Genomic DNA, 15,161 nt, shown 5'->3' with positions numbered 1-15,161 from the left:
TACCGTTCACGAAACACATTTACCCCATAGCGTGTTAAGGGCACACAAGAGAAAACAACTTTCATTAAGTGGCTGTTGAGGATACAGGATGCATGACACAGGGTTTCTGCAAACACTCATGTACAAACAGCAGTCAGGTGGCCACAAATCGTACCAACATCAAAAGACAAGACAGCACAGTAAAACACCCAGTAGGTACAGGAGCATACATATTTATCATCAATAAGACACGATGCGTCTGAAAACCAGAATGCCTAGATTTAGAGTAAACCATCGCAAACACGTTGATCTTAGTCAAACAGAATGGGATTGGAAAGAGTCCTGTTGAAAAAGTGCCAAGATGCAGTTTCAAGGTCAGGGTTCTCGATTCTTCACAACACTTTCCACCAGAGCTGTCTGAAGACTGCTGAATTATTATTATAGTGTGGCCACAGCATCTGAGATGTGCTGCCAGTAAACAAGACAAACCAGTACGGATGCTTTTAATGTCTTCAGATCGGAGTGGTTTCACTCTCCAGGTGTGGGTGGTGTCCGGTGTGGGGAGAAACATGAATAACAGGTTTACACTACAACGGACATACATCACACCATGGGTCAGGTACACGGTCCCAGAATGCCTTCCTCCAAAACGGCAATCGATTGTCAAAGTCAAAGTCACTTTTCAGGAATGCGGCCACACCCCTCGTACTGCTCAGGGAGCTGGTGTGTGGGTCAGGTAGGAGGACTGAATGAGGCCTTCATCTGTGCCATTGGGAGGAACAGAGGTCACGAGGAAAAGCCGAAGGTCACTATGGAGCCATTAAATCTCGGCGTGTGAAACAAAGTCGAGTGTGAGCAGTGGAGAACGCTCCCGATGACGACACACAAGCCGAGGTACAGCGTCTGTGCAAAACACGACTGATCTTTTCCCCATCAGCCGTCGTAGTACAGGGTGCATCCAACGTCTGTTCAAACCCTAACACACACACACAGCAACACACACACACCTCCTTACATCCCCACATGTTGGTGTCACCACCTATGCACGGATCGAGGAACGACCCACAGACCTCAGTCTTCCTCGCTGCCCATGAGGAAGCCCAAGATGAAGTCGTTGGCTCTCTGCCGATCGTTCGGCATCTGCCGGCCTGTCAGCTGCGGCGGACGGATGAGGAGGCTCGCAAAGAGCGTAGCTGAATTAGGAGAAAAGCAACAGAGCCAATTAGAAAGCGCAGTAGTTCCTTTAAGGGCGATCGGCGCAGGAGTGGCAGGGAGGGGCAGCTGACCTATGAGGTTGGCTGTGAGGTTGTTGTAGATGGAGTGCTTCAACAGTTCCCTCAGGAAGGCCATCAGGTAGCGGAAAACATTGCGGTGAGCTCGGGGGAGCTGAGATATTAACTGTTAAACAAAACAGAATTTAAAAAAATACATTTTATATATATATATATATATATATATATATATATATATATATATATATATATGAATCAATACTCTTTTATTCTCATTGTCATTTTTATCTCAGTCTTTTATCGTGGTTTTCAGTTTCTGAGTTAGTTACAACTGCTGTGTAATACCTAAAGGTGTCATTTCACTTTAATTGCTGTATAAAAGCTAACGATGACATAAGAAATCTAGGAGGAGGGATCATATTTTGGGCATGTTGTTTAATGAAATGAATCTGCAGTAGACCAGTGTTGTGGTTACAGAGTTCTGTGAATACACAGGAAGATTTGTATATAACAGTGTTGCATAACTTCAACCAGTCTTCATTAATTAAGACAGTTAAAGGACTTTCTCAAGCGCACTTTAGAAAAAGTCTGATTTAATGTCTGACTAAGAGGCATGCACGTTTGACGTCTTACCCAAGGTTAAACCTTGTTTCTTAACCTCTGTCTTATTATAGTCTCCAGCTGTGATATAAATAAGTCAATAAAATGTCTCATTTGTAGGTCTGCTAAAGTTTTCTTAATCCATCTGAGTCACTCTCAGATAAAATGTCTACCAATCCCTTCAGCTTCCAGCCTCCTGCTGGTCATGTCTGGATTGCGAGGCAGAGGGGAGCAGGATGATAATCTGATAAGGGATTTTTCTTTCGTCCTTTCTTGAAGCAAACTGTGTTGCACATGACGTTACTTAATAATTATCTGAAATCCCTCATCAATGTTACAAGGAATCAGCTCTGTCATTCAGTACCGGGTGGCATCCAAGTGTCTCGATGCTGAACCACAGAAAACCACATAAATTCATAAACCAGATAGACATTTGTGTTATTTTGGGCCAACCAAGAATAACACTGGGCTAGAGGAAGGCCCGCCTAACAGTTTAGATTTGAAACTATGAAGCATCATTAATGGAATATGAACCTTACATAATGGTACTGTTCATCTCTAAAGCCCTGAAGGATTTGGCAGTATGGTTTTAACAGTGAGACGGTTCTGTGTACCTGCTTACAGAGACGGCTATCGTGGGAACACTCAAGACATCGCTGGTAGAGTTCGTAACATACCACGGGCTCAGGCAGGGCCTCCAGGAAGATCAACAGAGCTTCAGCCACTGAGTGGTTACAGCCAGCTGACACACGGTTAGGGAACAAAGCACACATTGAACCCACAGACACACTAACTCTTCTTTAAGAGAATAGCCATGGAAACATTCAACACATCTTGAGAATGCATGATAAATTGGACGGAGAGAACATTTTGCCTAAATTGCATTTGAGGTGATGTGCAGGGACTGTTGACAAAGTGAGAACGTGTAAAAGTAGAAAAGGACGCCAGACAGAAGGGACATGGCGTCCCGACACAGCTCAGGGCCCACCAGAGCAGGGCTCCCCTACTCACAGTCTGAGCACTGCCAGCAGAAATTACGTGAGTTCAGATGGCGCGCCGCCACACCAGACAAAGCCAGACATCAGCATCAGCCAGTAACATGGGTTACACAGTGGAACGGGTGAGGTCAACTTCTGCTGAAACCTTTTTCCCATACCAGAAATTCCATTAGGTGTGGCAAATTACAGGGCAGTATTGGTTTATTATGGATCGGAGGATACGGATGGAGTCGGGAATGCTGGTGTCCAAACAGTCAATGATGCTCTGCAATTCCTCTTGCAAGCCAGGAGTCTGAAAAAGGTCCTCCTAGAAAAATCGCAGTTAGGGTGTAACCTAATGCCTGACCCACAGAAACGCTATTAAAAAAAAATCACTTTATTCGAGCTGGGACATGATATTTACCTGCTGACAGGCCTTGGTGAAGAGATGGTTGACTAGCAACCACACCTCTTTTGGGATCTTTAAGGGCCTGTCCTCTGTTACTCCGCAGTCCACTAAGAAGTTCATCCTGGAATTTTCCTGAGAGAGGGATTAATGTTAACATGTTCGAATGAAACTAAACTGCTGGGCTTGTGTCTGATAAAGTATTTCTTTGCTTTATTAGATGTTAATATAAAAAAGTCACAATTTTAAATGGGTAAACTGCTGAGACAAGTTTCAGAAAGGTATTAGAGGTTAAAGGTGAGATGGTCACGCATTAGGCTCAGTGAGGTGTCAGGAAGACTTTTTGTACCAGACATGTCAGATTCGTTTAGACACTGTAAACGGATCCCCGAGAACTCTGTTCCAAAAATAAGCCATAGCAAGGAGTTCTCTCTCAAACACACACTCACGCACACAAACAAAGAGCAATAACCCATCATCTGAGGGTTTTTTTTTTTTTTAGGTGTGTAAGAGAAGACAAGACAACAGGACAGAGTGGACACACTAATCTAGGCATGTAAAATGTTTTAAAGTTTAAAAACACTGAACTGCAAACTCTAAACAGTACAAGCGTTCTGTGGGCCTCATCTCCGTGCAGTGCTGTACTGTCTTATCAGTGTGTGTTGGGCTGCTGCAATACAGCTCTCGCTCTCTCTCGCTCTCTCTCGCTCTCTCTCTCTCTCTCTCTCTCTCTCTCTCTCAGCAAACCAACATGCTGCAAATAATGTACAGTGTGAACTTCCGCATGCAAGTCAGCTGCATGTCCCCAATGAAAAGCGTTTGGATCTCACTTCATAAACACAGTCAGTAAGACAGACAGAACACTTCAGCAGTCCTTATGATGAATTCCATAGGGCTTTACCTGTTTCGGGCAGCTATCGTCTCCCTGACAATCAACAGGTCCCAAGAGTGATGGGGGAAAGGTCAGTGCACAGAGCAGGATGGCAAGAAGGAAGGGACAAGAGAGACATTGCATAACCAGTAAAACCAGAGCACTGCATAAGATGTGGTGAACTGGTGTTCCCTCACCACCAGTAGGCACAGGAGAACCAGAGGGATGAGTTACCTTTCGTTGCCATGGTAACGAGTCATCCGCATTTCACCTCTGAGCGCGCGGAGAACTAGCACAGCGCCGAACGCACGCGAGCAACACAGAAATGCGCGAGAGCTTTCGGAACGACAGCCAGACTTGGCCGGAGGGTGCTGGGACGTTTATGGAAAGCCTTGTTTATGGGGCGGCGTTTCCTCACTCGTTCAGACTCTGGCAGCTCGACGGAAGGCAGAAGTGTCACAGATAACACGGTGTGATGTGCACATAGATGTGGCTTACACCAACAGATCCGCGTTAAATATCCTCATTTATCTGGAGTATGTGCTCAGAGACGCTGTTAGTTAAACTTCCTCCTCACTACTGGGTCCTTCTTACGTAGCTTCTGGAGTTAAATCTCACAACGAGCTTGATTTTACCCTATTTTTTAAATAAAAGTGTTTAAATAAGACTTTTCCCGCTATGCATATGACAAATGACTAAAGGACTTTTATGCTGAATGCAGTCACTTTTGAATATAATATTCCAACTCATATTTCACGTCTATTAAACTTACCTAATTAAAAATGTCCCTATCTTGCCGATATGATGCACAAATGAGCAATGGTGTGATAAGAGAGGCATTTTGATTACTACAGAGGATGAAATGCGCAGTCATGTGGCTGCCGCCAACCTGCTCGGGTGTGGAGGCGTGTGCTGGAGGTTGTGACCTCACCAGGTCGATTAGCTCGGTGACAGGGACTTCACGGATGGGTTTCTTCACGTGGCACAGCGTCTCCAGGGAGGTTCCGAAACAGCTGGGCAGGTAGGTCCCGGACACCGTGACGAAATAGTCCTTCCCCCGGTCCAAGTGCAGCACGAGGATGTCTTCAATCTTGTCCGCGCCAGAGTTGAGCAGAGTTACTGAGTCCTTACTCACGTACACCTCCAGGGAGATCTCCATGGTCTCGTCTGAGAGGAAAGCGGAGCGCGTTACGCTAAAAACAGGCAGATCTACCGTCAACACGTAAGCGTTTAGTGTCAGGTTTAGTGGAATATCAGTTGTGGTGCTGATATTGATAGCCATCCGTTTTATTCCCCATTTTCATTTTGCTCGACTTTCCTAACAAAAGTAGGAGCAGATGAGTGTGGGCATGTGTGAGGTGAGCGTGAGGGGAACGTGGCTGGCTTGTGTGGCGTGTGGGCGTGGCACGCACTCGGGTCCAGGAGGCCCTCGCTGGGGTCAGCCCGCAGCCAGGCTTTGCAGTACTGAGAGTCGTTGAGTTTGGGAATGAAGGCGAAGGAGCAGGGCACCTGGCCGTCGTTGGTGATGAGAAAACTCTGCCTCTGCAGCTGTCGGAACTTCACGTTCTCGAAGGTGAACTGCGCCAGGCGAGAAGACAACACAGACTAGCATGCAGGCAGACAGATGCACGCACGCACACAGTGTGGTGATCTGATCACGAACCTCCCTTCGAGTCAGTGACAGAGAAGGCAGGAAGTCATTCTCCATGCGATCCATGTCGCGGACCAGCTCCTCAAACACCTTCTTATAACGAGAATCATTCACCATCTTCACCTGCAACATGGCACACACACACACACACACACACACACACACACACACACACAGAGTCTCGTGGTCAAAGACAATCCTATACATGGGTCGGAGGCTCTTTGGTAAGCATCATGAACAGAGCTGAGCAGGAGAGCAGATTCACCCCGATGCTGAAGATAGCACTGACAGGCTTGTGGTCGCTGGTCTGCAGCCCCATGTGGCTGCGATAGGAGAGCTGCTTCACGTCACTGCCCCTCCACAGCACGCGGTCACACCAGGCGGGGACGCGGCACTTCCCACTGCAGTGCACAACACACACCAGTCGTCACACCTTCACAGCTGCGAGTTTACTTCACATGCACAAACAGCAGGCCAGCAGGAACCACACAGGTGGGTTCTAGAGCACGGCTGAGGTTGTCAACAGCACCTCGAGTCCCAGCGGTCGGACTTTGCGTCGTATTTGTAAGTGGGGATGAAATTGATCTCGCCCTCCATGAAGTCGGTGAAGGCCCTCTTACACTGTCTCTGCATGTTCAACTAGAAAACCACAGAGAAGACAAAAGTGGAGCGTTGGCCAGCATGGACACCTCTCGACCATTCAAATAGCAGAACCATGTGTAAATATCACCAGCACTATCAGAGAAGGAATAAATGCACACAAAACAGGAACAAGCACCAGGGGTGCTGACGAACGGACAGTAAAGAGAGTTTACAGAACTGAGAATGAGCTATAGGACTAACTAGGACTAAAGTGACGACTTCTGTCATTTAGCAGCTTGTGTGTGGAACACAGGATGCCTCTCCTGTCTGCCCTCACCTGGTCGTACTCCTGTAGTAGCCGCAACTGTTTCTCAGCAATGAGCTTCTTCACCATGGCCGCGTCGTACATACACAGGCGGTAGTTCAGATCTCCCAGCCAGATCACCACGCTGAGGAGACACACACAGTAACCCACAAGCCTCCATTTCACACGCGACCAACTGGGGCTCCAACCTCAGCCCCATGGGAGAGGCTGGCGCACTCACTCGTGTTTGACGATGGAGAGCGGCGGGTGTTCCATGAGGTTGAAGGTCATTCGGGCGCAGATGTCCTTGTAGTCCTGGTTTCTCCGCTCGAAGTCCTCCACGTGAGCCGCCAGGTGGGAGTTCACCACGCAGAAGCTGGTGTTGTGAAACACGAAACGCACAGCCACGCCCCCCTTGTTTCCCTGCACACACACACACACGCGCGCGCACACACACACACGCGCGCACGAGCCGTTCTCATTACCCTGACGCTGAAGGACACGAAACGGAACAAACAGAAGGACGGACGCGCGCTGTGCTTCCTCTCACGACGAACCACAGGCATGTCCGTTACGAACAGACGCACCATTTTGTTCATGAGGCCTGTTCCTACGCACTCGGCGGCGACCTCTCTGATGTGGCTGACGTGTTCCTTTTTCACAAACACCACCAGCATCATACCGACCAGTCGAATAATGCGAGCCTACGGCCCAGAACAGAGGACGTGGGGCAGATCAGGACCAGGACACTCGCACGTGCTCACAGGATCAGGACACTCGCACGTGCTCACAAAACGATACACGGCTCAAGGCATATAATCATTGAGAACTGAGCGTGAACTACAGACCCAAGAGGCGTGGTCTGTGTGTAACGCACCCACCCGCTTGTACTTGGCTTTCGGATGAAGGCTTCGCTCCACTGCGTCGATCCACAGCTGCTCTTTGGACGAGTCCATATAGAAAAAGGCCTCTGTGCTCAAATCCAGTTCCTGAAACCTACAAAGTCACAAGGCTCCTGCTTCAGGAAACGGCTGTGGTGCGCAGCCCGAGGCACCGTGGCACTGAAAGCAATGCTGAGTTTATATACTGACCCCAGTGCATAGACATCAGGAGGCTCCGCATCACAACACAACCAGGGAGCCAACGTACAGTCTGGCGACTGTCCATTTACATTCCATGTGCCTGCAAAAAACCTACCAAATCAGAGAAAATGAACAAAACAAGTTTAAAACAAACAAACAAACAAAAAACACACATACTGTCAGCCTTGTGGAAAGCATTTCAAATGAAGATGACTTCCAGTTGAAGTGCAGTGACAGACGATAGCCCGCTACCAACCTGAAGTTGTGGATGTCCACGTAGTCCTTCTCTTTTTTGGCCAGGCGGTATTTGAGGACACCCTCTCTCAGGCCCGCCTGGCTGCTGTACGTAGCCTGCCTCAGGGTGTGCGTGACGGGACTGTCAGCCCAGGCGCTGGACCGCTCGGCACCATGACTGCACCTGTAAGGGTCAGAGCCCACTTCACTCACAGTGCCACGCATATATATCTGTGAAGGCGGACTGGGATTGCCGGTACTTACTCTTGCCTGACTGGTGTGGGAGTTTGGATGGGTGGAGGTCTGTCTCTGGGAGGGGCTCCTGCCCCTGAGGCAGTGGAGGGCACGTAGGGGCCTTTTCGAGGTGGGAGGGGGGGCACAGGAGGAGGTGGGGCTTCCCTCTGGCCAATGGTCTGGTTCTGTCGATTCTTTTGTTCCTCGACTTTTAGTGCATGGTTGAAATGGTTCTCAAAGCCAAAGTCTGTCACCAGGGAGACTGAAGGGTCACCAGAACCCGCTGAAAGGAGAGCGGTGTCCGTATTTGTAGATGACGGAGGAAATTAGAAGTAAACAACTAAATATCGGACCCGAGCATCCAATTAGCCGATAAGCATAGAATGTGAAGTATTAAAACAGAATAGCATTTTATGCACCAGTGCGTGAAGGGGTTTCGCCTGCGCTGCTGTTGGCATGGCCTTCTAGCAGGTTCTTGGAGGCATTGACTGCAGGTCTGGCGACCCGTCTGTGAGGGGCGGGGCCAGAGCGTTTGAGGTGTGCGCACACTCCAGGCTCCATTTTCCCAGGTACTGAACCTTTCACTTCAACTGCAAGACAGCAGAACTAGTAAACCACTTGGTGAAATCAAAGAGACTAACGTTAAGCAAACCGTACTGGTTGACTGCTGGCACGAGGAAGACACACCACTGCTAATTTGTCCCTTTCTCATAAAAGCACGGCAAACAAATGTACACGATGATGCTTGTGTGCTAGAAAGAAAATCCAAGCAACAGAAAGAAAAAAAACATTCCTTGCATCAGCACATGTCTGAACTTGAAATATGCCAACAGAGAACCAGAGGGCCTTCCTGAATTTACGCACACACAAACACTCGCAGCGAGCGTGAGAGAGCTCTAGCCCCGAGACAACGCTCTGCCTTTCATCAATTCACCCCCAAAACAACTGCACTCCCAAAACTCTCAACCCTCCTCAACAACCGAACTCTGAGTGACAGGCAAAGGACACGCACCTCTCCTCCAATCACGCTCACCCACCGTAGCTGTCCAACTGGCACGGCTGGAGACCAAAACAGTTTTCCAATTTGCCAGGTTTATCCGCAACCCAAGCGCTGAGAAAACCGCTGACTCTCTAACGTGTGGTTGTTCTGTTTCACCCTTGTCTTGGTATTTAACTAGAGCTAAACAGTAAATCCAGGGGAACTGAAATTCAGCTACAATTTTTATTGCACTTTATGCTTACAAAGTTAGGCATGTTCAAATAAACCATCTCGGTGTGCTTTCATATTGGTTTATATTTATTTGTTGTTATACTTTAAAACTTGCCCAATTCATGGCAAACCAGTTCAAAGTTTACCCAGACACCCAAGGCAAAAGCAAACTTTCACCCTGAATACTGTCTGGCAGTATTCAGATCTTGAAAAGATCTCAAGAATGCGGAGACAAGAATATGGCCCTCACACGTGTCAGGAGAGCAGCGATGCACAGCTGATGGACTTCACCTCGGTGTGCTGCCTTGCTCGGCGGTGAAGTCACACACAGCTCAGAGTTTCGATAACTGCACGTCACACAGCGGCACCATGACTCATCCTCTGCACGTCTGCATGTGGCATCTGCTACACTTCACTGACTTTACTGTAAATATTGTGAAAGACTTCTGGAGGCCAGCAGAAAGACTGATAAAATTAGCACAGGCACATTACGTTTACACCTAGCGTGAATACTTAATCTGCTAATGCCAAGAGCAAACATTTAAGGGCTGTGAAGACAAGTGTCTAAAGTAGCATTAAATACAATTACAACGCTCCCTTATACATGCAGTAACATCTTTCTGTTTCACTCCTATATTAACTCTACAGGTTTAAGTAAGTCAGCAATGTTTTAAAATCTCCGTTTTTAAAAATGTTTTACAGTCTTTTAACATTCAAAACTTGGGTACAGTTTAACGTAATGGAGCAACTTCTCCAGCCTCATTTAATTGCCACGTGTGGGTCCTCAGAGCTACTTTAGGACAGGAGAACAAAACTGCAGCAAGCACTCAGTCAAGCCCTTGCGCAATTTGTGAGAGAACGCACAGAAGCCATTCCTCACATGCTGAAACTATATTCCACGGTCAAACACCCTCAACAAAGACCAGTTGGTACCCGACAACTCTCAGCCTTAGAAAGTGTGCGTGTGAAACCAAGATCCCCCAGCGAGCTGCTCTGCAGAGCCCCAGAGCGCGCCGGCCGGACGATGAAGAGTGTGGCCGAGCACGTGTGCTCACCTTGCTGCTTGGCCTTCATCACCTGCTGGATGAACGTACGGCTGCGCTCGTCATCCTGCAGTTCCACCAGAAGCTCCGGGGGGTGCTCTCCTTGGATGCGGACTCTCAATGTAGCTGCCAAGGGAGAGGTCGAGCAGTGTGACCCTTCACACGCTCCCATAATCAACCATGCAGAGAGCTTTTTGGAGCGGTTAGTGTGTTCAAGGCAATGGTCGAGTGCTGAGTTTTACAGACACCTGACAGCATGCACCAAAGACTGCTAAGTTAGACGGTGGGATAAGATGGTAATAACCACCGTGTTTTCAAACCTACTGTTGATCTCCCAAAGTTGTTAATCATCTTACAAAGTGAAGGGTCAATGATCATCCTAGAAGCTATAAGACAACAAAACGTATGCTTACTGCTTATTGAGATGTCAATGAGAAGAGCCTCCTCTGCTTCTGAGAAGAAGAAAAAACAGTTGAGGGCAGTTATGACTCTGAAGGGCAAAGGTGCACTACTTGAGAGAACATATTTCCTGCTGGCTTGCTGTAATAAATTATCATTTTTAGATTAACAGAGGAGGGTTCAGGGACTTCACTTCTTATAAAACCCACAGACACCACAACCTTCCTAATAAAAGGCTAAAATGAGCCGATGGCAGAGCTTTGCACATCCTCTAACCCTCACCACATGTACCAAGTGCTTGATAAAGAGCACCCTGAAAGAAGCACCCTGCTGTAGTGGGAAATGCCGCTCTGAAACACTGCACACAGTACAACATCCACTTACCTCGTACCATCTGAAAATGTCTGTTGATGGGTATGGACAACTGGGGCACCGGACTGGACACAACTGCATCAGGGTTAGACAGAACATCCAACCTTAAAGAGAAAGAATACTTCTGTATTCTCACATGATACCAAACTACTCTCACCCAGGGGTACCTCTGAAATTTCTAGCTCTAACAATACCACTTAGAACTGAAGAATACCAAAGAAGCAAAGCGCACAGGAGTGTGAACAAGTCAAGTAAATTTAACGTTATCTCCTGTGATTTTTCTGTGTGCATTACAATGGACCCCAACCAGACACACAACCTGTCAGATGTACACTGTTGTTTCTGACAAATGAGGCGTCCTAAAACAGAGCTGCGAGGTTCACATCTTAAGACACACACACACACACACACACTCAGACACACAGCTGGGTAAATACATGCTGAGTTAGGTACTCAGGTACACTGCCCACTCACTCTCAGTGTACATGCTTAAACATCTGTTTCACTTAGCATGAAATCTGATTACCACATATTTGGGTAAATGTCATCAGAGCTGACTGTGGACAGAGCCAAAGCAATGTGTAAACGAAAGAGAAAGAGAAAGAGAAAGAGAGAGAGAGAGAGAGAGAGAGAGAGAGAGAGAGAGAGAGAGAGAGAGAGAGATATGCAAACAGAAATACAGCCTGTAAGCACTATCATCAGTTTCTGGAAGTTTGCCTTTGACTTTATAATGGTTGCATCACAACACTAGGAACATAAAATAAAGCGCTTTCAACTCTATAAAACAATACACGAGCCGAATTCTTACAAATTCCATGTCTGTGATCAGAAAATAGAAGCTCCACATAACACCACAAATATTAATTGATGAAATATACTCAAACAACCTTTGAACATAAAATACCAGGATAGTGTGTAGAGAGCAGGTCTGGTTGGTTTTGTATTGGTGTTTTATGTCACACAGCCTACTACTAGAGCGCCAGATTGCACTGAAATAAAACATCAAGGTTAATTACAGTAATTAATAAAATGTCGAGGTTAATTACGAAGTGCTGCATTTCATTACACAATATCAATTTCAGTTTCAAATGGGCAGTGGTAGCTCAGTGGTAAAGGTGCTTCACCTGTAATCAGAAGGTTGCTGGTTCAAGTTGCCACTGTTGGGCTCTTGAGCAAGACCCTTGACCCTCAATTGCTCAAGTTGTACTTAGTCATAACTGTAAGTCGCTCTGGATAAAAGCGTCCGATAAATGCCAGAACTGTAGTGCTACGTCTACATCTCTCTCAAGCTTTAGAGATCAACCTAAATGAAACACAGATTCATCTGAAATAAATATCTACAACTGAGACTATTAAAGCGTTACTTGAGCTCTGACACAAGCGATCAATATCTGATCAATCCAGAGACATCCAACCCCACCGCACAGTGCCTGTAACCCTCTCTCTACCGAGCAGCAGCACTCCTGACACCAGCGTGAGGCTCACCGTGTACGCGTAGCTTGTTGTGTTGAGGACAACACGGTGGAATGCAATCTAATGGACAACACTCTGGTAGGCAGTGACATTTCTCCTCATCTTTTCACTCACACAGACGCAAGCACGCAAACACACACACACACACACACACACACACACACACACACACACACAAGAATGCAAACACACACATTCTCTCCAACACTGAAAATATGAATGATTAAACATCCTCTACCCTGACTGCACAATCTTGCACACAATCCTGACACACCTAGATAGACATTTGCATACCTCATTACAACCTCATAACAGCCCCTGATAGGTTAATCTGAATGCCAAATTATAAACTGCAATAAAAGGTTTAACACAAATGTGACTGTAATCACCTACATTACAGAGAATAACTATGCAAAGAACATATAATGGTACTCTTTTTAAAAAGTAAATTTAGAGAGCAGCTTGATACTAGACTGCCTGTTGGTTTGTAAACTTATTTGAGGCTGGTGAAAAATTGGTATAAAATCAGAGAGCATAAAACAAAAATACAATCACCATCTAAACAAACAAATAAACAAAAACCAAAAACAAAGTAAACCAAGCAGCCAAGTTAGCCTGGGGAAGCAGGTACTCACTTAAATTGTCCCAAGCACTCCAGCAGGGAGAGAAGCCTAGGTGCTCGGTGCCCGGATGTCAGCTCATGACCCCTCACTGTCTGATCACAGCAGTTACGGACTCAACGGCACAAAGTGGAAACACAAGGGCAGGTGGAAAAATGACCCACATACACCATTACATTTTACACCTGACCAATCAGCTGTGCTTTCCTAGCAGAGGTGGGTCTGTGTCTGTGGGTTACCTACCATGTCTATCAACACAGGAAATCTTGAAAAAGCTTTTTTGTGTGCCATCAAAAGTACAGGAAAGCCTGCAGAAGATAGCTGTCTCATTCTCAGTGTTGAGGGATCAGTGCATTTCCATGGGGTCAGGTACAGACGTGTACCTGGGCTTGTGCCAAGAAACCCAGCAAGGGTACACCAGCACCACACTGGCATGTCAGAATTTGTACAGTCCTACCTCACGCATAATTACACCTGGGTTTTCACAATGCTCTTTCATAATCTGTACGGGAAACAATTCGATAAGCAAACACCAAATAAACAAAAATTACAGAAACCAAGGCAGCTGTTCGGTTAACACTGTCATTAACCAGGATGGGAGGGGAAGCTACCTGAAAGTTAAAATGGGCCTCGCCTCGTTTCGAGCTGTGGGATGTCTGATTACTTTAACCAGCTAGCCCGTGGCTATCTGCCTGTGGGATGTCTGATTACTTTAACCAGCTAGCCCGTGGCTATCTGCCTGTGGGATGTCTGATTACTTTAACCAGCTAGCCCGTGGCTATCTGCCTGTGGGATGTCTGATTACTTTAACCAGCTAGCCCGTGGCTATCTGCCTGTGGGATGTCTGATTACTTTAACCAGCTAGCCCGTGGCTATCTGCCTGTGGGATGTCTGATTACTTTAACCAGCTAGCCCGTGGCTATCTGCCTGTGGGATGTCTGATTACTTTAACCAGCTAGCCCTTGGCTATCTGCCTGTGGGATGTCTGATTACTTTAACCAGCTAGCCCTTGGCTATCTGCCATTCTCGCTGTGTGGCTGACACCCAGTCAAGGAGCTTTAACCCAACGAGCCAACCAGCCGGCAGCGATAGTCCCACAAACTCAAAGCGAGGCGGCTAGTTAGCGCCACTACGTTCCCCACACGGAGGCCTTCAGAAGGATACTACCACACATTTGTCCTCGCCCAGTCCGAGTGGAGGCTCCATGCTTCAGGTCCAGTTAGTCTGTCGCCATAAACACGGTGCCCGGTCACGGAGCGCTAGGCTAGGCTAGGCTAGGCTAGGCTGGGCTAGGCTAGGCTAGGCTAGGCTAGCTGAGTCGGCTGAGGGGAATAAAGGCGCCGTTTCCCCGGGGATGACAATCCGGTCCTTTTCCAAAAGTGAACGACAAAGCCGGTGTTTCTCTCCCGTTTCTCGCGAGACGAGGCGACGAGCCTGCGGCTACACTGCGAGGTGCGGAGCCTCACGCGCAGCCAAGACAATAACGGCGCCTCTCGGAAGGGGAGCGCGCTCGTCCGTGTCACCGTCACTGTTACCGTCGCCCGGCCGCGGAGGTAAAACCGCCCGCGCCGCCACCACGAGCGTAACGTAAGATAGTGAACGCTAGCTCGGCACCTCGTCTCTGTGACGCGAGGATTCCGCGTCACGAGCGTCCTGAACATTAAAGCAGCGCAGAATTTGCGCATACTGACATGTCAGAAGGCTTTCGGAATATTTGGGTCTTAAAAATATGCACTTATAACAAATAATTTATTTACTAATAAAGACTTTTTAGCCGGTAGTAAATTCTAAGTACTCCATAGCATTCGGCGTTGGATACGCGCTGTGGACATGTAAATGAGATCCGTGATCCACATCACAGGGCGAGGCCTCCCTCTGTCGGTGTGCAGCCG

At 47.4% G+C, this 15,161-nt stretch overlaps 1 protein-coding gene across 9 annotated transcripts in view; it reads right to left on the bottom strand.

Annotated features, from left to right (window-relative positions):
• Positions 1-15,149, bottom strand: part of ocrl (OCRL inositol polyphosphate-5-phosphatase) — a 16,448-nt gene extending 1,299 nt beyond the window's left edge. The window contains exons 1-25 of one of the 9 annotated variants that reach the window (XM_035532073.1): positions 14,434-14,475; positions 13,285-13,364; positions 11,189-11,280; positions 10,819-10,857; positions 10,418-10,531; positions 8,572-8,742; positions 8,183-8,435; positions 7,941-8,102; positions 7,694-7,795; positions 7,484-7,598; positions 7,190-7,306; positions 6,844-7,025; positions 6,636-6,747; positions 6,246-6,355; positions 5,982-6,117; positions 5,729-5,839; positions 5,478-5,643; positions 4,997-5,232; positions 4,096-4,119; positions 3,213-3,329; positions 3,032-3,116; positions 2,426-2,553; positions 1,266-1,377; positions 1,050-1,172; positions 1-955 (exon numbers count right to left, since the gene is read on the bottom strand). The exon at positions 1-955 is cut by the window's left edge and continues 1,299 nt beyond it. In XM_035532073.1, the coding sequence (XP_035387966.1) occupies positions 1,051-1,172; positions 1,266-1,377; positions 2,426-2,553; positions 3,032-3,116; positions 3,213-3,329; positions 4,096-4,119; positions 4,997-5,232; positions 5,478-5,643; positions 5,729-5,839; positions 5,982-6,117; positions 6,246-6,355; positions 6,636-6,747; positions 6,844-7,025; positions 7,190-7,306; positions 7,484-7,598; positions 7,694-7,795; positions 7,941-8,102; positions 8,183-8,435; positions 8,572-8,742; positions 10,418-10,531; positions 10,819-10,857; positions 11,189-11,280; positions 13,285-13,364; positions 14,434-14,475 (2,928 nt within the window). In that variant the 3' untranslated portion in view covers positions 1-955; position 1,050. Of the gene's footprint in view, positions 1,173-1,265; positions 1,378-2,425; positions 2,554-3,031; positions 3,117-3,212; positions 3,330-4,095; positions 4,120-4,996; positions 5,233-5,477; positions 5,644-5,728; positions 5,840-5,981; positions 6,118-6,245; positions 6,356-6,635; positions 6,748-6,843; positions 7,026-7,189; positions 7,307-7,483; positions 7,599-7,693; positions 7,796-7,940; positions 8,103-8,182; positions 8,436-8,571; positions 8,743-10,417; positions 10,532-10,818; positions 10,858-11,188; positions 11,281-13,284; positions 13,365-14,433 lie in introns of those variants that run through there. The other 8 variants (XM_035532072.1, XM_035532074.1, XM_027024056.2 and 5 more) reach the window with 8 other exon arrangements.
• Positions 15,150-15,161: the final 12 nt, after the last annotated feature.

Source organism: Electrophorus electricus, chromosome 12 (genome assembly GCF_013358815.1).
Source record: "Electrophorus electricus isolate fEleEle1 chromosome 12, fEleEle1.pri, whole genome shotgun sequence".
In the NCBI taxonomy this organism is placed as follows: domain Eukaryota; kingdom Metazoa; phylum Chordata; class Actinopteri; order Gymnotiformes; family Gymnotidae; genus Electrophorus; species Electrophorus electricus.
Note: the sequence above shows the minus strand (reverse complement) of the source record. Positions and strands in the feature narration are given on the sequence as shown.